The sequence below is a fragment of the Notolepis coatsorum genome (assembly GCF_963971535.1).
Source record: "Notolepis coatsorum genome assembly, chromosome: 4".
Classification (NCBI taxonomy): domain Eukaryota; kingdom Metazoa; phylum Chordata; class Actinopteri; order Aulopiformes; family Paralepididae; genus Notolepis; species Notolepis coatsorum.
Genome location: NC_140168.1, coordinates 42554790 through 42578484, shown reverse-complemented (window position 1 = coordinate 42578484; position 23695 = coordinate 42554790). Strand labels below are relative to the sequence as shown.

Genomic DNA, 23695 nt, shown 5'->3' with positions numbered 1-23695 from the left:
AAAAGAAAGCAAAATAAAAACATTTATAAATTTGTTTACAAAAAGATAGCAGGAGCCGTCTGCCAACAAAGATGTTGCTTCAACAAATGTATTCACAAAATGCATTACCATTAAAATGTTATTGAAGACTCCTGTGATCAGTAAAACTTTTCCTAACCAAAAAAGTTTCACCCACATTTGCGAGTGAAATAGCAAACCGGACAAATGATATAGGACCACATGTGACAGTTCAATGACCTAAACTAACGTTAGCTGCTAATGTCAACCAAGCTGGTCCCAAACAGTTATAACTAATCCTGGAGCTGCTCAGTGGAGTCTCTGTGAGCAGAGAGGTTTCTTTCTCCTACTCCTACTCCTAAAGTGGGAAGGGATACCAGAAATGTTCACTGACCAAACACTCTAAATCAGTGATGGCTTTTGGAATGTAGAGCTATTTAACACTTATCTTAACAAATTAATACCACTTACAGCACCTTTAAATTAGATCTTATATCGATTTCTCCCTCTCTGATAATGCTATGATATGCCTTCATAGGGCAATCATGGAGATTGTGATATTCTCACAAAAGCCATATTTAATTTATAAGTCATACATTTCACCACAGCCATTCTGACACTTTGCCATAAGTTACACATTAACATGCAGAGAGCAGGCTGTAGTACCTCATGTGCAACATTTTCACAGTGAGAAGTTTATTGATGGGCAGATCGACTTCAAAAGTATCGATATGTCAGATTCTGATGTCTTGATTTGAGAATTGATGCAAGCATCACTAACAGACCTGGTATTGATTTGACTGCTTAACAAGGTACTGCATTTCAGCTTTAACTGAACGTTGAGGTGCTTTAGAAGAAATCAATCTAGAATCAATCTGGCCTCTGTGGTGCCTTTATCAAGCCTGACCAGCTCAAGCTTAGGATATCCGGTTAACCATATTTTCTTCAATAGAATTAATTGAATATTGAAATGCCTTCAAATTCCCATCTATACAGCCTAGCCTAGTGTGTTTGACAACCTGAACCTACCAGTAGAATAATTCTGGCATTAATTTCTTCCTAGCTTGCAAAGCTACTGGACTAATAATTCTACATTAGCTCCTGGATATGTTTTAGTTGAAAAACCAATAATAATATGTTTATTTAACCTTGCAATCTAAAATAAATATTAGCTAGAAAAACAGGCTAACATGGCAAGCGACTCAAGAGAAGACAGCTGAGAGGAGAGGGGAGAGTGATAACATTCAACCAATCAAACAATTCTGCTCAGAGTTACTACCGGAACTAGCCTCGACTTCAATGCCTTTTTCATCGATGATTATCAATACCATAAATTAGCAATTCAAAGATAAAAACATGGTGGGCTCGAGACTAACACCGTCCCGGGGACGATCAAATATGTATTTGGGACGAACACAAATCCTCCCCAGGACGCAGTGGGGACGAAGAGGATTTATTTGGAAAATGTCAACTGCGCCGACTGTCAGTGCGCATATCACTGTCACTGGCAAACGGTGCACGTCTTCGGAGTGCTTGCTTTAGTTGACAGTGCCACGAGACCACTGCACAAGACCCACGGCCACGAACATATAGAATGTTTAATAAAAGTTCCCCCGATACTGGCCAACCCACGAACATATAGAATGTTTAATAAAAGTTCCTGCGATACTGGCCATCAGTCAAGGGAGCACTCGCAAACAGATAACATTGAACACAGCAGAAGATGGAAAACAGACAGACCGACCAACGGGGAACTGCATCCAACCCTAGTACAACCCTCGAGTCTAAGGTAAGGACACATTTAAATCACAGAGGTGTAATGTTAGTCTATTGGAACTGTATACAGTAGTTAGCTTCTAGTTAGCATTTTAGCTATAGCTGCTTGCTAGCTAACGTTAGCCCTGTGTGTGTGTGTGTGTGTGTGCTCAAAGCAGCCAGCCCCATGTTAGCTAGGTGTATCTGTTATATTGACTACCGGTATAATGTTTCCAAAAAAAGCACCGGACTACGACGTAACGTTAGACGTTTTTATTGCATGCTCAACCAGTGCACAACAACACACCAACCCAACTGACGATACCACAACACTTGACGGTATTTCACAGCCCTGTCGTAAGACCACCGTGCCGTTAAAGGCACAGTGAACACTGTTGTCTGTTGTAATGACTATGCTGCCACCGAAAATGTTCAGTTTGGAATAAATATGGCTGAATGAACACAGTTTGTATTCCTTACAGTATCCATGAAATTGGACACTTTGACTATGTCAGATGATTTCTGTACTTGTCACTACATGTTTTATTACTTCTTAACTATCCTATCAGTCCTTAAAATAATAGAGTTGCAAATATCCATAATAATCCATCTACAAGACATCATTAACACTAACATATATATAGTGTGGGTCAATGACGTGATGCCTATCCATGTGGGGCGACCGTCCAGCATTGACTTCTATTTGGACAACCGGCTTAAAATCACTTTAAATCTATTTAAATATTTCCCTTGCCCTATTTGGTATCATTTCAAACATGTTTTGCATTCATTGACAAAATTATGAAGCATTTACACATATACTTCCATCATAATATACAAACGAATGTTGTCCGCATATGTTAATTAATTTGATGAAATATCATCTGGCGCGGAGGCGCGCGACCATCAAGAAAACACAATTGTGGGACTTTTATTTTGAAACCACCTCAAGGACAGGATGTTGCATCAGCCAGTCACATGTGAGGGACCCAGAGAAACAACTAGCAGGTTAGTAAGTCTCTTTCATATTGGCAAATAAATCTCTTTTTTGTACTTGCCACTTTTGGATGTCTTGTGGGACGACCGCCCCACAACTGTGAATAATACGTTTTATCTGAAAATCTATATTTTGATGATACATTTTATAGTGACATGTGGTAAGAGCTAGCTAGTTTGGTTTCTGTAGCTAATGGTTAGCCTGTAATATTTGACTGCCCTTAAAAACATCATCTGGGCGACCGAGTATCATTGTGGGGCGACCACTGCTGAGTGTTTTAGATGATGTATTTGATGTTTCTGTATATTTATATTTTATTCATGTTTTATATACATAAAGTTCTTTGTTGTAGCATAACGCTTTGTATACTTTAACATATATTTTTCAACATTTCTGTCATTTTTCATTCCTATTTAGGAATTAACGTTTCTTTTTGAGTATTGTACCATCTTATGAGAACATTTTAAAAACGGTATAGCATGACATTCCATTTAGGTAATTGTACATGTATTAGTCATGTTTAACCTGTTTTCTAGATGGCACAAACAAGCAAACAGAAGACTGCTCACAGACAGCGGGTCAATGCAGACTATCTTGCCAGGAAAAGAGCTCTAAAAATAACTATAGGTAACATGCAGTATATCTTTCTCTGGTGTATTTCAAACTGTCATGTTAGTAGGATTAGGAATGACCTTTTCTGTAATATCTTGAACTTAAGTTTGTATGTAATTTAGCCCACCAGAATTAGTATCACATTATACACTATTATTCCAGCGAGAAGAAAACAACAGGGCAAGATTCCATGTGAAGTCAGATGAGCTATCGGAGAGGGAGAAGGCTGCATCCAGAGGTTACAGGGAGAAGGAAAAAGATGGAAAAGGCAATGCTGGACCTGACACCACCATCCATGGAGAACACTCCACCAGTTCTGGCTGGGGTAGAAGTAGAGAAGAGCAGCAGGGCAAGCTGTGGTGGATGAGGATCCCCTACCTCTAAATGAGGATTTGAATCACTAACATTTACTTTGATTCTAGAGTAGGTTTAACATCCCTTGAAACCATAGGTTATATATCCAGCTCATGATCAACAGTGACATATTTCAACAATAAATGTTCAGTGGATTGCACTGTGCAACATCTCCATTATAATCTGATCAAAGTTTGTTTCGTGTTTGATATATCTTTGGGGAATGTTGACTGTAGGAGCCAAAGCTATATTGTATTGTATGAATGTTTATATGTTTATTTTTATAACCTTACATTAAAACGGCATTAGGAATATTGATTGGATTTAGATTGGATTATTTGTCATAATAGAACATTCTAGAACATTTGTGATGTCACAGTGGCTGCGGTTACATGGTGACTTTTAATTCCGAATTATAACTTCGGAATCAAATCATTCGGATGTAAAAAAAAATCATGCGAGTTTACATGTCAAATCTTAATTCCGACAAGGTGTTTACATGAAAGTCACTGTCTAATCGGGAGTTTTCGAGTCATCGTAAGGTTTGGGGTTGGGAAGGCTTCTGATTGGGTAAACGTAAACAGGATGTTAACGTCATTACGTTTACCAGAAGTAAACAAACCAGCTGCGACCGGTATTCTCAGCTACTGTGCTAGCGTACCAAACAACATTAACCAGACTCTCGGTGTGTCTATTCTGCTAACGTTAAAGGCCTCTAAATGCTACAGCAACTTCAAAGCAACTGCACCACAACATCGACAAAGCAAAGGTGTTGCAGGCCTTTATGCTTCTGCAACATCGACGCACAGCCTATGTAACATTGTACCCCGTATGTAGCAACCCATTGATAACAAGCAGACAAATAAGCATAATTTTTACTTCCGGGCGGGGGGTTTCAAAATAAAAGCGACGTCTAAAAGCACCGTAAATACGTTTATTATTTACAATATCTAACGTTACACGAACCTAAACTAATCTAAAGTTAGTTTAGGTTCGTGTTAACGTTAGATAATGTACAAAATAAACCTATTTACGGTGCTTTTAGACGTCGCTCTTTTATTTTGAAATCCCCCGACGGAAGTATTATAGTGTCTGTTGCTAGCAGCTTGACTTTTGCCGGCCGGTTCTGTGCTTTTTCTAGCTAACGTTACGTATCATCATTAGTTTCCAAAGGAGAGGAGAGAAAGACCGCGGCTCATATGCAGCTCAAACTACCTGTTGGAATAAATTAATTGATTGATGTTTAACTTGTCCCTGTGTGTGTCCAGTCATTTCGACTAGCAAACGTTGTATCTAACGTTACCTCAGGATACCATTGTATTTAGTTGGTTAGCTATGTAGCTATTTTGTGGATAGCATTTTGTATAGCATCAATACTAGCTGGCTGGCTACAGCTTTATTTACTAAATTATGGAGGCTTTTTAATCGTCAAGGTAAGAGAGGATTTGTCATGATCAACTGAAGGCGTATGCTATGGAACAATATGTGCCCCTGTTCGCGATCATCTATGTGTACTGTAGCCTATGCGCGATCATGCGCAGAAAGACCGGGGGGAACTAATTCCGAAAAAGCTTTTACATGGACAGAAAAAGCTTTAATTCGGAATGATAAACGGAATAAACCGGCCACTTACATCGGAATGGCCATTTTCATTCGGAATTAAGTATTTTCAGATGTTTACATGATAACTTTAAATAGGATTTAACGTTAATTCCGAATGAAAAGGGGAATAAACTGTCCATGTAAACGCAGCCGAACGTTCTAGAACATTTCTGATGTCACAGTATGATGTCATGATCGAACGTTCTGGAACATTTGTGATGTCACCGTATGATGTCATGATCGAACGTTCTGGAACATTCGTGATGTCACCGTATGATGTCATAACCAAACATTAATAATTTAAGTAAATGTAAAAAATAGTGTTTTGTTTTTTGGTGTGCTTCTTATTCTAGGTGTTCAGGTTGCCTGATTTGTTATATGCAGCTCAAACTACCTGTTGGAATAAATTAATTGATTGATGTTTAACTTGTCCCTGTGTGTGTCCAGTCATTTCGACTAGCAAACGTTGTATCTAACGTTACCTCAGGATACCATTGTATTTAGTTGGTTAGCTATGTAGCTATTTTGTGGATAGCATTTTGTATAGCATCAATACTAGCTGGCTGGCTACAGCTTTATTTACTAAATTATGGAGGCTTTTTAATCGTCAAGGTAAGAGAGGATTTGTCATGATCAACTGAAGGCGTATGCTATGGAACAATATGTGCCCCTGTTCGCGATCATCTATGTGTACTGTAGCCTATGCGCGATCATGCGCAGAAAGACCGGGGGGAACTAATTCCGAAAAAGCTTTTACATGGACAGAAAAAGCTTTAATTCGGAATGATAAACGGAATAAACCGGCCACTTACATCGGAATGGCCATTTTCATTCGGAATTAAGTATTTTCAGATGTTTACATGATAACTTTAAATAGGATTTAACGTTAATTCCGAATGAAAAGGGGAATAAACTGTCCATGTAAACGCAGCCGAACGTTCTAGAACATTTCTGATGTCACAGTATGATGTCATGATCGAACGTTCTGGAACATTTGTGATGTCACCGTATGATGTCATGATCGAACGTTCTGGAACATTCGTGATGTCACCGTATGATGTCATAACCAAACATTAATAATTTAAGTAAATGTAAAAAATAGTGTTTTGTTTTTTGGTGTGCTTCTTATTCTAGGTGTTCAGGTTGCCTGATTTGTTAAAACATGCACATGTACCTTAATTTGAAATGCCTGCAGTTTACCATGAGATAATATAAAAGGAACTAGGGATGGCACCAATCCGATACTCTGTATCGGTATTGGTCCGATACTGGCCAAATTCACAGGATTGGATATCGGAAAAACAGGAAGTATTTTCCGATCCGATACAGGCCGTAAAGCATGGCATCCAGGGAGCGAAATTAACTTTTTGACTCACCGGCCAGTGGCGGGTAGATGGGAAGAGTCTACCCGCCAAGCATATTTCTTACCTGCCAACATTTTTTTGATTAAAAAAATATATATATATATTTTATATAAAAAACTTTTTTTTAAATAAAATATATATTATATAATCATACTTGTAGTTGTATTATCTGCGAGACATCGCCACCACGCAATAAGTTAAAATGCTTGCTATCTGCAAACAGCTCCACTGTCTGTGTGTATACTTGAGTAGCCTCCAGCTCCAGCAAGGATTCTCCGGCCCTGCAGCTAGACCCTATATTCAGCTAGACCCTACATTCAGCATGCAAGGATTCTCCGGCGATGCAGCTGGACCCTATTTATAACGTTACGGTTCTTTTGTCAAATCACATTCAACATGCCCTCAGCTAGAATACGCATTCAATCAATGTTATAAGACATTGATATCAGGAGCTATCTGTAGCTACTGCTAGCCCGGTAGATAACGTTATGACAATTTAGTTTACTGGGACAGATAGATCTAACGTGAGCTAGCTAAGCTAGCTAACGAGGGAACGGAGGTATTATGCACTCGAGTCGACTATTGCTGGAGCATTTGTTGATATCAGCAGCTATCAGTAGCTAGCCAGCTAGATACCGTTAGACAATGCCTCGTCATGTATTAAACTAAAAGTGAATAGTTGACTGGGTCATTGTTTAAACAGTAACGGTAGCTCATGGAGGTCCGCTCTTCTAGACTAGAGCAGACTGCCTGTGTTGACATGAGCACTGCGAGCAGAAGCCCTTAGCCAATTGTATCCCGCTGCAGGGCTGGGCGGATATGACTCGTTGCCACGTTTTTTTTCAAAATAAGAGTATCATACGAACCTAATTGTTGCTAACTGCCGGAGCCATCGATATTATGACTGGAGATGCGCTTGGGGCGGAAATGAGACCCGCACAGATTTTCAAAATAAGAGTATCGTTATGAACTTGATTGATTACACGCCACACGGCGGGCAGCCCTCTAAGTGTCAAGCGCCAAAGGTAAAAACTGAGCGCCCCTGGCGGGCGGCAGGCTTTAGTTTCGGTCCCTGATGGCATCACATGAACAGTAGTAGCGTGACAACAACATTAGCATTAGCTAAACGTAAGTCAACTTGTTAGCAGCGCGCCACGATCATGTCAGCTGTGTGGAGTTATTTTAAGCTCAAAGAAGAAAAAGGCAAAACAGCCGGTGGTGTTATGCTAATGTGTGTGCATTAATACGACACAGAGTACAGGCCACCGTACTGGGGTCACAGACAGGTACGCAGGGCAGAGTAGACTAGGAGCGGATAATAACGGACCTGTATGGTGGAGCTAACAGAATGAAGACACTCACAAACAAATACAGAGGACTCACGTGTATACTTGTGGAATAACACGACACAGCCAAGTGTAATATCCTCAACGCAAGTATTTCTAGGGGTGGCAGCAACACTGGAAACTTCAACACCACACAACACTTGCAGATTAATCATGGAAAGGGAGTATGCCGAGTTCATACGTGCAACGAATGCCAAGAGGAAAAGTTGTCTCGCAGCAGCTAACATAGCTGGAAACCTTACAGAAGCGAGAAAAACACCCTGCAGACAGTAACAAAGCAAAGCTGAAGAAAACCGAGAAAATAACCACATTTATTGTGCTGGACGACCAGCCCCTTTCTGTTGTTGAAAATGTAGGTTTCCGACACTTAGCCTCACTTCATGTTGCCAAACCGTCATTTTATCTCCGACACGGCTATCTCAAATAAGTACAATGTTGTGTTTCTTTTTCAAATGTAGCCAAAAGTAAAGACCCTAACCCTATCAAAACAGCAGTCAAAGTGTATATTTTCAGCACTACGTTTGTTTACCAATGATTTGAACATCTCCACGCATTGTACCGGTAAACAGACGTTTTAGATGCAAGGACAGGAAGCCGTCATGAAATCGCTGTAGTCTTATTAACGTATTAACTAAATAATTTGAACAAAATAAAAAGCAGCAGCACTATTGTGAGTCATGTGTGGTATGTATTTCTTCCTTTAGGGGAGTTTTTGATGTTTTATAGATGGCTAGGTTAAACACAGGTTTTTGTTTTTTTAAGGGAGTATCGGATGGGTATCAGTATTGGCAGATACTCAAGGCTGTGATATCGGTATCGGACATGAATAAGTGGTATCGTGCCTAGAGATGTTCCGATACCATTTTTCCCTTTCCGATCCGATTCCGATACCTAAGCTTTGGGTATCGGCCGATACCGATACTTATCCGATACCAGTGCATACATTAAAAAAAATAAAAAAATATTATATAAATTATATAAAAAAAAAAAATTTAAATACAGCTACTATATACTGTTTTTTTTAGTAATAACTATAAAGTTTTATTCAACAACAGGTGATTGTATAGATTAGTATTAGTATCAGTAATTGAAAACTATCTCAATGAGTTCACCCACGGAAAGGTTGTTGGCACATTAGTTCCACACGGACATTATTCGTTGCTGCACTTGCTTCCACAAGAAGGCTCCGTTTAGTAGCAGAGGCTCTGTTGTTGTGATTTTTGCACAATAAATATTCAACATTCTCTTTTGAGACTCCGCCTCAGACTCTTATCATTTGGCACTAAAAGCTAAACATTGTCGCCGATATGGCTGTCCGCAACATGTCATTAATTGTGTACGCGACGTGCAATTGTGCAATGACGACGTTACCGTGAGCTAGGTTAGCTAGCATCAGAGCTACCGGTATATGGAAAAACTAACGTTACTGGTGACATTGTGATTTAACTTGGAATACTCCTTTGCCAACCTGCTGTACTTTGCTTGCAGGTCTTTAGCCAAGGTAACGTTATGGCTAAACCTTTAACGTTAGTTAATGCTAGCTTTCGGTTAGCTGTTCAGCTAATGCTAATAACATCAGAGCTCCCCGTCAACAGCGCTCTGCCGGGACGATGGCATTTTAAGAAAGTATCTGCTCTGCTGTTAAAATGGCAATTGACACTTTAATTCACGGTCGATTAAGCACACGTTTGTTTCATAATGCTCACTCAGCGAGTATGGTATATCTACAGAGCCCAACGTCCGCAGTGTTGTTGATAAATTACGTCATATGGTATCGGAGCGCAACATTAGAGGGTACTCGCCGATACCGATACCAGCATTTTAGGCAGTATCGGCGGCATTTCCGATACTGGTATCGGAACAACTCTAATCGTGCCATCCCTAAAAGGAACTGATACAACTGTGTTGTAGTTGTTTAGCGTTGATTTCATCCATGCAACTATGTTGGTGGTTATTGACTATAGAACTGTGTTGGCAGGGCTGTACAGTGTCGCACGTGCGACACTGACGTCAGTCTGTGCGATGAAAGGATTGACTTCAGTAGCACTGGTGCGATGGCCCGTGCCTGGCGGAAAAAAGGAAAAAAAAGTGACGCGGTAAATTGAATGGGCCACGGCGCCGCGCTATCCACTTGGTACTTGTAGTCTTGTGCGATTAAATACAATGTCCCTTCTGCGTAAGACTCCATATATCAAACACCAAATCCCATAATCCCTAGCGAACAATATCCCCGCGAGCTCAATGTACAGTGACTCATATCCGCTCGGCTCAGCTCACAACACAGCAGGACTCGTCTCAGCAGCAGACAGTAGCGTTTGGAACGCGGACATTGAAACAGAGCTAGTGGATAGTGTTTTCGCGACCCAAAACAAATCCCTGCTGTTTTATTCGGCAACGGGTCAAATGCATATAACATGCTTTGCAATCCTCGCGTCATAAAGTCCGAAATGAACGTTACGTTAGCATAAGCTAACAACAAGCTGTTCAGAGCCATATAGAGAGAACAGCAGACGGGCAGAGTGAGTAGGAGGGGGCAGACATTCTCCCTTCTCTGTGTGTGTGTGTGTGTGCGTGCGTTTGGAAAGATCACATGAAGTCAGACGAGTATATTATATTGATAGTAAATGTACTGAGGGTGGACAGATAATGTTGATATTTAAACATAAAAAATACAATACAAAATAAATAGGGGTGCACCGATATATCGGTCGGGTATCGGTATCGGCCGATAAGTGCCTTGTTGACTGCTATCGGCCTATAAGCTCAAATGTGCCGATAGCAGTCGCCGATAAATAACCATCAATTTTTGTAGCGTCAAAAGTCTGGAAGAGGTCAAAAATAAAAATGTCAAATGATATTTCCGTTGCCTTTTTTGAGTTGATCTAAATGTTACTGATTGTGTTAAATGGGCTTATGTTATGATATCGTCTCATATCGATTGCAGGCACCTGCATCGTATCATATATATATCAGCAAATATCGTATTGTTGTCCAAAGAATCTATATCGTATCGTATCGTGATGAAACTGGTGATTCCCACCCCTAGTAGAGTCCATACACCCAACACCAAATCCCATAATTCCTTACACGTAACGTGTCTGGCTGTGTGACGTCAACTTGTCAGCATAAAATGACAGCCAAACATGGCACTGCAACTAAATAACACAAACACATTTGTGACTGTTACAAATATAACACATTTTATACTTGTGCTACAAGATTTTGGCCTGTGCTACAGCACAGTGCTATGTGCAAAAAAAGTTAACGTACAGCCCTGGTGTTGGTGTTTAATTTTTATTCCATACATACAACTGTTTACCTTTTATTTTTGACTTAAATTGTTAATCCCTGTCCAATGTGACTACCATCACAAAAGTGATGCTACTTAACCCTCCTTCTCGCTCTCATACATTGACAAAACCAATGATGATATGACAAGGACATGAAAATGGACATTTGTGAAATGTTCAAGTTCCTGAAGCATGTAATGTGTATTGCACTTTAACTTTTTTAATGTTTAATGTTTTTAACATTTGTGATATTTGAATGTTCCTGACGAAGCTTGTAACCTACTGTGCCAAATGATTGACTGAGCTAGAGCCCCGGGAGTCGGTGTTGTATTTGTACAACACTGTGTACTTCGGCGCATGCCTCACATATCGGCATGTAACCCGAGAACCGCTGAACGGATTGTGTCACCTGAAATGGCTATCGACAGGCAACAAATAGGGCTTTAATTCGATATATAGATTGTATTAAAATATATGCACACCCAAGCCGCTAGAGGTCGCCAAAGTGCAGGTGGGAAAATCTTCCTCAAGCTTAACATGTTTTATTTTTGTGATATATGAATGAAGAATATTTTTGTTGACCACTTGAAAATATTGTAATAAAAACATTGTTCAGTTTTCTTTTGTCTGAACTGCATTGTGTAACATTTTAAATATACTTTTAACTACTCTCATCATTTGGGGCGACCATTTGTCATGCGGGGTAACCAATGATTGTCAATAACTGTACTAAATTCAAAATAGAATATCCATCAGTTTTGGCTCAAATATTAATCACTGGTATACTATGCTTAACACTTTAAGTGCCGAAAACGTGTTCAGGCGTCTTTCCTAGCCATGCTAAAGTTGCAGAGGACGCCCTAACTCGTCTTTAATATCAATATTTCAAAAATCTGTGATCGGAATCATATTTCCCCTCTGCAGCCTTCACACACAGTTCTGAGCTCCTCTCAATCCTCTAGCGCAGGGGTCGCCAATTAGTTTTGGCCGCGGGCCAGATTTTCCCCAAGCCGTTGCTTCGCGGGCCAGGATCAAAAACAATGGCTAATTTAATATACTGATATTGAAAAAAGACAAACGTTTTTCTCTGGTCTGCATCCCCTTAACAATTGTGTGTATTGCGCCGTACTGTATTGTACCCATAACCCATTCTGCAATCTGTTAAATAAAGTTTTCATTCATTCATTCATTCATCATGAACAGCAGATCAGCTGTTGCAGATCACAGCGGCGTGTGATGAACACAGATCAAAATGCATGAAAACACGACTCACCATACCTTGTTTGTTGTTAAGTCCTCCAAAATCCCTGCTAATGTTTGAAACATGTCATATCCACTCGCCGCTAGGGATGGGTACCGAATTCGGTACTTTTGAGGTACCGAACCGAAACACGTCGGTACTACCGAGTATCGAATCAAGTGAGAAACCAAAAAAAAAATAAAAAAAAAATAAAAGAAAATATTTTTTATTAATTTTTTTTTTTTACCTTTTTCTTTTTTTTTTAACTTTTTTCTTTTCATGTCAACGTTCACACGCACAATATACGCTTACCTAGGATTTGACTTGATTCAACAACAAAGCAGTCGGAGCAATGACAAGCCGAAAACTGTCGAAATTGTAGTTATTTGAAGTTTGGATTTTTTTTTTACGACTGAGGTAGGTAAATTAAATTTCGACAGTTTTCGGCTTGTCATTGCTCCGACTGCTTTGTTGTTGAATCAAGTCAAATCCTAGGTAAGCATATATTGTGCGTGTGAACGTTGACATGAAAAAAAAATATATACCGTTGGGTACCGGTATCGATTCACAGGTACCGGTACCGGTATCGGTTCAAATGTGAAAGGTACCCATCCCTACTCGCCGCCCTCCAATTCCAGATTGGCGTTGAATGCTTTATCTGAACTTTATCTGCCAACTTGAACACAGTTGTCATCATTGCCTCGTTGTTGTTGTTGTCGCCACATATTATGCAGAGAGGACGTCGGCTCGGCACGCAAGAATCACCGACCTGTTACGATAAACCCGTATTTTAAGTATTGCTCCTGTTTATTAAAAGAAGCGTTATATTTCCCCGTTTTCTTTTTAACTCGCTCGCATCTCGAACGCGGAAGTGAACGTGCGTTCGGGAAATATACACAGGCCCGGTGGGACTATTCCATTGGTTCTCCCAGTCCACGTGACCATTTCTAGCATTTCAATTGGCTATAGTGACAGACATGATGACTACCGGTAGATAGATACAGCTTCACAATAAAAGACACCCTGGCGTCCCGAGTGAATATTTCCCGCGCGTCACATAAATATCATATTCTCAAAATAATCTGACGGGCCAGAAATTATTGCTGGCGGGCCAATGTCGGCCCGCGGGCCGCCTATTGCCGATCCCTGCTCTAGCGGTTCAAGAGCGCCAAACAGGAAGTCATGTGGATGAAGTGCTGATCACCCATATTACTTCCGGGCACTCGCTATAGGTCCCGGGACTCTAGCTCGACACAATACATAGCGATCCGTTGCCAATAACTCGATAAACAACATGATTTGGACGTATATACTATTATACAACCTGGAAATGGACCGGGTATTTCGACATCCCATAATGGAAAATTGTCTACCCCACGCTGATCGCCCAACGGCCCGAGGAGACTGGGGTGAGTTTTAGCGTGTAATATTACCGTGTTCGATACTAACTGATCTGATGAACATATGACCCACATTAAATGAATGGTATAACGCTGCCCACGGAATTATAAACGCCCCCTCGCCCATCCGGTCAACATCAGATGACGTGTAGTAACTTCCAGAAGTCCGTCCAGTTGGAATTTTTTATATCGCGCCGATTGCTATCAAACTGTATTTGATCATCAATATAATGCATTTGGGGCTATAAATCACGTTCTGGAGAAAGCTGCAGAAAGAGATGAAAACATACTTATACTTTAGATCATATTTTAGTATGAATATGTGGATGAAAAAGTTTAACGTTCATACACCCTGAACAATACATATAGGACATTGAATGGGCCCTAATAATGGCAATTTAGCAATAGAATTTAAAAAGTTATAGCCCTGCAAAGAAGGGAAACTTCTCCATAGACAAATAGAGCTGGCAAGGGATGGTATATCATGAATTTAACCTTAGGCAATCAAAGTGTTAAGTGGATACTATCTGTACACATTTTAAATCAGTTTTATGGGTTTTAGAGCAAAAATGGGTATTGTAACTGCATTACGAGGGAGACACTCCCATTATAGAATAAACTTGTGAAATCATGGTTTACAAAAAATGTAAGGGCACATGACACAAGCCTGTCTTTCTTAAGCTGTATATTTAATTACTGATACTTGTTAAAATATTAGTAATGTTAAGGAAATATATACATTTTGAGATAAATTACGGTCGCCCCAAATGACTTTTTTAAGGCTGTGTCCTATTAATTCAACTTTAAAAACACTAAAATCTCTTATTTGTTGTTTTTTGCATAAATGCATGTGTACACTACATTCCAAATGTTTGAACAATGGCCAAATATATCCTTATTTTTTGTATTTTAAAATTGGCCTATTCAAAAGTCTTATCCGTCAACAGAGAAGGTAAAGGAGCTGAAAACAGCTGGGAGCAGTCTATGAACAGAGAAGGTAAAGGAGCTGAAAACAGCTGGGAGCGGTCTATGAACAGAGAAGGTAAAGGAGCTGAAAACAGCTGGGAGCGGTCTATGAACAGAGAAGGTGAAGGAGCTGAAAACAGCTGGGAGCGGTCTACGGACAGAGAAGGTGAAGGAGCTGAAAACAACGCTGTTACACAGTCTCTGTTAAATGAACCCACGAAGAGGGCCAACACAGCAGCAGAGGCTTCGTTTAAAGCCTAACGAAGCACAGAAAGCTGATGGGATTGTAAACGAGCGATACAGCCACAGTCTTCATTCGGATGGTGTTCCAAAAAGGGCTTCTCTGAATTGCTGAACTATCATTGTATCTAGTGATGCACCGATGTGAAAATTGTGGCCGATACCGATAACCGATATTAATATTGCTGTTCTGGCCGATACCGATATTTACCGATGTCGATATCTCTGTATAGAAAACACGTTTTTATGATAATGAAATAAAGAGCTATTTTCCAAAACGCATAATTTCTTTTACTTTTGTAACTTATTTTCAGAAATGACTGATATTTTGAAACTATTTAAGGCCAAAACATGTAAAAAGAAGAAAAAAAAGATAAAAAAAAAAAGATTTAATTTTTTATTTTTTTTGGCCCTATCTTGATATCGGACCGATACCGATGTGTAAAAAAACGGCCATATTGGCCGATATTATATCGGCGGCCGATATATTGTGCATCTTTGTATCGTTCATCAACAGGCTGTATGCGCGACGGTTATGGGATTTGCACATGTCATGACACCTTGTTGTTACTAGGGGTGGGAATCACCAGAGGCCTCACGATATGATATAATATTATCACGATACTTGTCGCGATATGATAGTATTGCGATTCAAAGTATATTGCGATATGCTGAGTATTGCGATATTAATATTGCGATATATTGCGATTTATTACCTTTTTTCAACTGCAAAGTAAAACAGAAGGCGGGGGCAACCATTCAAGGTGCCAACCTGCTCATCGGGGAGCAATTAGGGGTCAAGTGTCGCTCAAGGACACTTCGACATGCTGCCGTGGAGGAGCGGGAATCAAACCGGGAACCTCCGGATTACCAGGTGACTGCTCTACCTCCCGAACCACTGTTGCTTGTGTGTGTGTGTGGGGGGGGGGGGGTTACAAGGTTTTTTTTATTTTTTTATATGTCAAATATTGTATGCTGTACAGAGACAGTGGGCAGACTTGTCTTTCTTGCCTGCAACTTATAGTAATGGCTTTGCTTGTCCAAATGACAATACTGACCAAATTGAGATTTATTTTTCTCTTGTCCATTTATTTTGTTTGCTTTCTAATTTAAAATACAGTTTGAAACCATCTGTACACAGTAGGCTATGTGTGCTAGCAGAGGTCACGGTGCACATGTGTGGTGGTTTGTAGACCAAAAAAGCGCCAAAAGATAGAAGAAACTAGCAGAGCCAGAACTGTTCAACTCCCCTGGAGCCACAGCCAGCAGAGAAGCCGGTTTACTTTCGCTTTCAAACCAGCTGCAGCCTGAGAACTGAAGTGTGAGGGGCTGTAACACTAAAGATGGCGGCAACGAAATTAACAGCTGCAAAATAAAGATACATTCTGTTGTAAAAAAATATATATATATATATTTTATACTTATAACAATATCGATAATATCGAATATCAAGTGATATGATATTGTTATCGCAATATCATTTTTGGCCATATCGCCCAGCGCTATGTTGGATATCAACATTTTGTAAATGTTCACTTCACACGAAATAAGCTTATTTCGGATGGACTGGGTGGAGATCAGCTATGTAAATAAATGTTACTAATAATATTCATGAGTAGAGTAGCTCTCTGCCACTTTAATTTTGTCAAATTTGCTCTCAGGGGGGAAAAGGTTGGACTGACCCGCGCTATATAACGCAATACAAATCCACAACTTTTGGTCAATATCTCATCAAGCTGAATCAAATTCACTCTGGTAGGAAACCTTGGAACATGTTCACTCTTCTCAACCATGCAGGACAGACCTGGGTAGGGATGCACCGGTCCGATACCGATACTGGTATCATATATAAAATGTAATATTGGAGAAGAATATCCCAGATACTAAAATCTGATACCAGAAGAAACATGTTTAACATGTCAGAATTGCTGCATTTTTTTTTACATATAGCTTAGAAGCAGGCTCTCTCTAATGGAGAAACATTTATAATATCTAAAAAAAAACATTGTCAAATTACCCAAAATGGACATTCCAAGACTATAATGTTAAGTAAAAGTAATGAATCGGATCAGTACTCTGTATCGGCCGTTATTGAAAGTTCAAGACATGGAATCTGTATCGGCAGTGAAAAAGTGGTATCAGTGCCTCCCGAGACCTGGGACAATGAAAGCGTGCGTGTATGTATATTGAAAACAACGGTGGGTTTCGAACTTTAGAGAGAGAAAAGAAAGTGAAAGTGAATACAAAGTTAATATAGGCTAACCAATTGAACTTCTGACAAATATAGACAACCAGACACACCAACTAGTACACACACAGGGGATATACACCGTTGTATGTAGCCGACATGCATCTGCATGTCAGAACACCTCGTTCTGCTTTCCAGCCCCACAAACAAAACACAAACCTGCCAGTCTGTGTCACATTCACACAGTCTCCCTTATGTGTAATTGTATACTATGCAACCAAACTGGTGTATGACATTGACACACTTAGCATGTTTAAAACAAAGCTGAAACCTAAGCAACACATCACCACTGAGTGACTTTCAGAAACAATCTTGAGAATCAGAACGCCTGGTGCATCATCACACACAGTCTATAAGCCATGGGCTGTCATCGGAGATTGGATTAATATTCTAGTACCAACCAGAATTCCCTTAGTTGGGAAACAAGCACAAGGTTGTCAAAGATTATTTTGTCATTGTTGCCTACTAGTCCTGGGGATGGGCGATATAGCCTATATGTAATTTTTCTTAATTTTGATGGTATAACGGTTTTTGAATTTCCAATGCAAATTACAATGTGATATGACCAGTCGTATGTCTTTCTCTTGCAATACTATGGTCATGGTACCACTGTGTTCAAAATTGTCTTTTATCATCCCATTTCCATTGCAAATTCTGTATAATACAGGCTGTATTAAAATTAATAGTAATTGTATCTATTTTAGTTATGTGGTGTCAATATTAACAACTTTACAAGCATTTATCTACAACTGGCCTTGTGGCCTAACGGATAACAGAGTTGAGTCTCCAAAGAGGGAAAACAGCAGCAGGATGTCATATCGCAAACCAGAAGATGACTCCTCCATCAAGACTCGATAACAGCAGAAAGGCCATTCTCACTCATTCGTCAGTCTCAGCCTATTCAACAACAAATCCTAACTTAAAGATTCAGTAGTTTTTCAATCTTGTTGCATTGAAGGTATTATAGTATATTGACACAAAATTACCAAAATATTAGAACTGTTGTAAAACCCTTCTATATTTATCCCCCTGGATATAAACAAAATCAAGCCATTTGTGATATCCAATCTACTTCCTTTGAAACATTGCATAATCTACTCAGGCTTCCCTGATTGGCACATCAGTCAGTCCTCAGTAGTTGTAAAGGATAGGATATAGCTAGCTGGCCCATAATCAAGTAATGAAACTAGTTTACTACAATTTAGTTCATTTTAGTGGTTCAAAAACAACACAACAAATTATGTATTACTTGCTAGCACAGGTTAGCCTATGGTAATCTCCCACAGCAACAGACCACACTGGGCCCATGAATGTGTTTACATTTGAATGCTTCATGATGTATTATGATACTAACTTGACATCTCCTTTCAATGAGCAGAGGGTCACGCCCCCTCAACATACTGAGAGTTGGCTGTGCTCAGAGAGGAGGCACTAAACAGTTATAATCAAATGATACATCTGAAGCTGAAGAAAAGTATATTCATGACATTAACATTCGACAATAGGCGATGTATGACTGAATTAAAACATCAATGTACTGGATAGGATACTTAAATATTATATATTTAATATGTAATCCAACTCTAATTTTTTTAACACCTGACTCATACTATTGACCATGTGCTCATGCACAACAAGATATGCTTGTGACTGCAACTTGTTCCTGTTCGCGGATGACTCTGCCCTGCTGGTCTCTGACAAGAACAAGTTGCAGGTTGAAAAAACCCTCAGCTCGGAACTAGGCAGAATCTGCACCTGGCTCGCTGATAACAAACTATCATTACACCTGGGTAAAACAGAGTCCATTCTCTTCGGTTTAAATAGCAAAATCAGCAAGAAATTACATACCTGGGGTCCATCCTAGAGGCAAATATTTCCTGTGACAAAATGGCAAACAATGTAATCAAAAAAGTGAACCAACGAACAAGATTCTTGTACCGGATCTCCTCCCTGACTCTGGTAAACAAGAATACCCTGAAGACTCTAGCAGGAGCACTCATTCAAGGGTACTACGAACGACTATGCTTGCACCTCATGGTACCAAAGCACCTCAAAGGCACTAAAAACCAGATTACAAACATCACAAACATGTCAGACTACTGCTTGACCTTACTCCTAAAACACACCTCACCCCAGCCCATTTTGACAACCTTAGGATGGTTTAGAGTAGACGACAGAGTACAGCAACTTGCAATGGGCCTGGTCTACAAGATACACTACACCACTAAGGTACCCATGTACATGTCGAGGTACTTCCCAAAGGTCAGTGAATACCACGACCACAACACCAGAGGGAGTTCTACAAATCATGTGCAACCCAGATTCAGCACAAACAAGGGACTAAACACGTGAAGTTTCGCAATTATGCTAAATCAATGTGGAACGCCCTACCCACAGCCGTAAAAAAAAAGTGAATCCCTACCCTACCCACCTTCAAAACCGCTCTAAAAGAGCACATACGGGGAGGCTGCAATTCGAAACTGGCCCCCGTAAATGTCTGAACACCCTCCCACCCACCCCCTCCTAATGTACTCCCCCTCGTATGTATACATTTACTGTTAGGACCTCTGTTTAACAGTACTGTATATTTGCATATCTTGTATGTCACAAATGTAACAGTACTGTATATCTGTATGTCATAAATGTCATGATTATATTAGATATGTATATATCTGTATACCTGTATGTTGTGTATGTCATAAATGTCATTATGAATTGAAAATGGGGGACCTGGTGTAAACAAGACGAAAGTCTTTCTCTGGTCTGCATTCCCTTAACAATTGTGTGTATTGAGCTGTACTGTACCCATTCTGCAATCTGTTCATTAAAGTTTCCAATCAATCAATCAAGACTCGTTCACAACAACAGCCACAAATATATCAGACTGTGAAGACAATCAAGTAATGGTTAACTGGGGGTTGTCACGTTATGGAGAAAGTCCGCATGAGGGGACAAACGTTTTAAGTATCTTAGCTAGTTAGCCATGTTGCTAGCACCTGCGGTATTAGCCATCCCAGCTAGTGTTTGAAAGTTTTTGAAAAGAATCACGTTTACCGAGGAAATATCTCTCTGGCATACACTTAAGTTAGGTACCAAACGTGAGTCAAATACAGGGCAGTGTATTTCTGTCAGCTCAATGGGGCGATCTATATTCATTCTCATACAAAAAGCTACTAGTTCACCAGTTAGCCAACGTTAGCTGTTCAGCAAGTTTACCACGCAGAGACGGGGGGCATTGCTATGATTGGGGGCGCACGTTTTGTGATACCACTTTCATCAAACGGGCGGAGTGTAACATACATTTGTTGTCATTGTTGACTCCTTAACAATTAACAGACGAATATATCCAATCCGGAGACAATGAACCAGTTAACACAACTGGAAATGAAACATAACCCCTGAATTATACCGGCAAGTAGATCCCCTGACCATTCGAGTAAACGACGTTACACTAAAACGAGCGCTACCCGTTAGCTTCATCAAGTGGGCAAGCAATCTTAAGCTAACGTCACGTCGTTAGCCAAACTACTTACATTTCCTCAACCATTTAATCCAGTATCGCACGATCAGGCTGTGGTATTTCTTGTTGTCGATGCACCATGTCGACAGTCCTTGGATAGAATCCATCGTGTTGGACACAGACTGAAAGCGTCGGTCTATCGTGGACTCGAAAGAGCCAGAGCTGCCTGCTCCTGCAGCCATGTCTGGAGGAGATTCTTCTTGTTGCTATCATTCCCCCAGCAGCAGCCTGCTAGCTGGAGCTGTGGCTAGCGGCGAGCTAACCTGGGATAGCGAGCGAGCTAGCAGCAGCTCACGCTATACGGGACACTATGAAGTGCATCGCTTAGGTTGGCTCTGCTGTAACTTTACGTGATCTAATTAGCTATGTTTTCTGTAACTGCTTGCCATATCCGAAAATTAAGACAAAAACGTAGCTAATCCACAATGAAGTTCAGTTGTTGACAAAACGGCTAACGCTGAAAATGAGTTCCTGGTAACGACACACTCCAAACAAACGTAGATGGTTGGTCTGCTTGATGGCCAATGGTTTCCACATGAATATGGCGCCACCCAGAGCCGTGGAAACGACCAGTGGTCCTCGTGTCGTGTCCCCTCTCTCTATCATCTCTGCTCATCATGTACCAAACGTAGGCTACAAGTCTATTTGTATTTATTTGAACAAAAATATTACGTATATAATTGTAAGGCTATTATGCAACAGGACCGCTACTGTTCCTAATTTATGCAAATTACATGTCGTCAGCTTGTGACTGCAACTTGTTCCTGTTTGCGGATGACTCAGCCCTGCAGGCTGCAGGTCTCTGACAAGAACAAGTTACAGGTTGAAAAAACCCTCAGCTCTGAACTCTGCAAAATCTGCACCTGGCTCGCTGACAACAAACTATCATTACACCTGGGTAAAACAAGAGTCCATTCTCTTCGGTTCAAATAACAAACTCAGCAAGGCCGACGGCTTCTCAGTTACAGTGGGTGACAATATTGTCACAAGGAAAGATGAAATTACATACCTGGGTTCCATCCTAGAGGCTAATCTTTCCTGTGACAAAATGGCATCCAATGTAATAAAAAAAGTCGACCAACAAACTAGATTCTTGTACCGGATCTCCTCTCTGGTAAACAAGAATACCCTGAAGAAAGACTCTAACAGGAGCACTCATTCAAGGGTACTACGACTATAATAATAATAATAATAATAATAATAATAATAATAATAATAATAATAATAATAATAATAATAATAATAATAATAATAATAATAATAATAATAATAGATCAAATTTATATAGCGCCTTTCATAGAACCCAAGGTCGCTTCACAATCAGGACAAAAAATAGGGCAAGGAAAATAGGGGGGGGGGGAGGGGGGGGGGGTGAGGGAAGGTAAGGGATAATGGATCTAATCTAAACTAACTGATGGGGAAAAGCCTTGGTGAAGAGGTGTGTTTTTAGAGCGGATTTGAAGGTGTCCAGGGTTGGGGCGTTGCGGATTTCGGGGGGGAGAGAGTTCCAGAGGGTAGGGGACGCCACGCTGAAGGCTCTGTCCCCAAAATTCCGTAACCTGGTCCGAGGGATGGAGAGGAGACCCAGATCAGAGGATCGTAGGTTCCGGGATGGAGTGTACTGGTGGTGGAGGAGATCAGACAGGTATCGGGGGGCGAGGGCATGGAGGGATTTGTAGGTGAGGAGCAGGAGCTTGAAGGTGATGCAGAACTTGACTGGAAGCCAGTGGAGGTGGATGAGGGTGGGGGTGATGTGCTGCCAGGGCTTGGTGTGAGTGAGAACCCTGGCAGCTGAGTTCTGAACATACTGGAGCCTGTCCAGGGCTTTGCTGGGTACCCCGAACAGGACTCCATTACAGTAGTCCAACCGGGAGGTGATGAATGAGTGGATCAGGGTCTCAGCCACAGAGTCTGAGAGTGAGGGTCGGAGACGGGAGATGTTTTTGAGGTGGTAGAAGGCAGACTTGGTGACGGATTTGATGTGGGAGTGAAATGAAAGTGTGGAGTCAAGGGTGACGCCCAGGTTACGGACTTCGAGAGACGGGGAGATGGAACAGCCGTCAACGTGGAGGAGGAGATCTCCAACCTTCCCGAGCAGTGCCTTGGGGGCCACAACCATGAGCTCTGTCTTTTTGCTGTTGAGTTTCAGAAATTTGGTTGACATCCAGGTTTTTATGGCGTGGAGGCAGTTGACTACAGACTGTGGGGGGAGCTGGGAGGATGGTGAGGTGCTGATATAGAGCTGAGTATCATCAGCATAACAATGAAAGTTGAGTCCGTGGTGACGTATAATATGACCGAGGGGGAGCATGTAGATGGTGAATAGTAGGGGACCCAGCACGGAGCCCTGGGGGACACCGTGGTTGACTGGGGCCGGGGGGGAGGATGAGCCGCTGACGCTGACAAACTGAGATCTATTTGTGAGATATGAATGAGCTGTACCGGTGATGCCTAGGTTGTCGGAGAAGCATTTGAGGAGGACTGAGTGGGATATTGTGTCGAACGCCGCAGAGAGGTCGAGAAGGATGAGGAGGCTGATGTGTCCGGAGTCTGCAGCAAGGAGGAGGTCATTAGTGATCTTGATGAGGGCGGTCTCTGTGCTGTGATGTGCTCGGTAGGCTGACTGAAGGGGTTCGTAGAGCTCATGGTTGGACAGATGTTGATGAAGCTGGGCGGCGACTGCCCTTTCTAAGGTTTTACTTAGGAAAGGAAGGTTGGAGATCGGCCTGTAGTTGTCCAGCACCTCAGGGTCCAAACCAGGCTT

At 40.9% G+C, this 23695-nt stretch overlaps 1 protein-coding gene across 1 annotated transcript in view; it reads right to left on the bottom strand.

Annotated features, from left to right (window-relative positions):
- Window positions 1-21410, bottom strand: part of rprd2a (regulation of nuclear pre-mRNA domain containing 2a) — a 68273-nt gene extending 46863 nt beyond the window's left edge. Inside the window, exon 1 of the mRNA XM_084312237.1 lies at window positions 20945-21410. Within this exon, the coding sequence (XP_084168363.1) occupies window positions 20945-21113 (169 nt within the window). The 5' untranslated portion in view covers window positions 21114-21410. The remainder of the gene's footprint in view (window positions 1-20944) is intronic.
- Between the last annotated feature and the right edge of the window lie 2285 nt (window positions 21411-23695).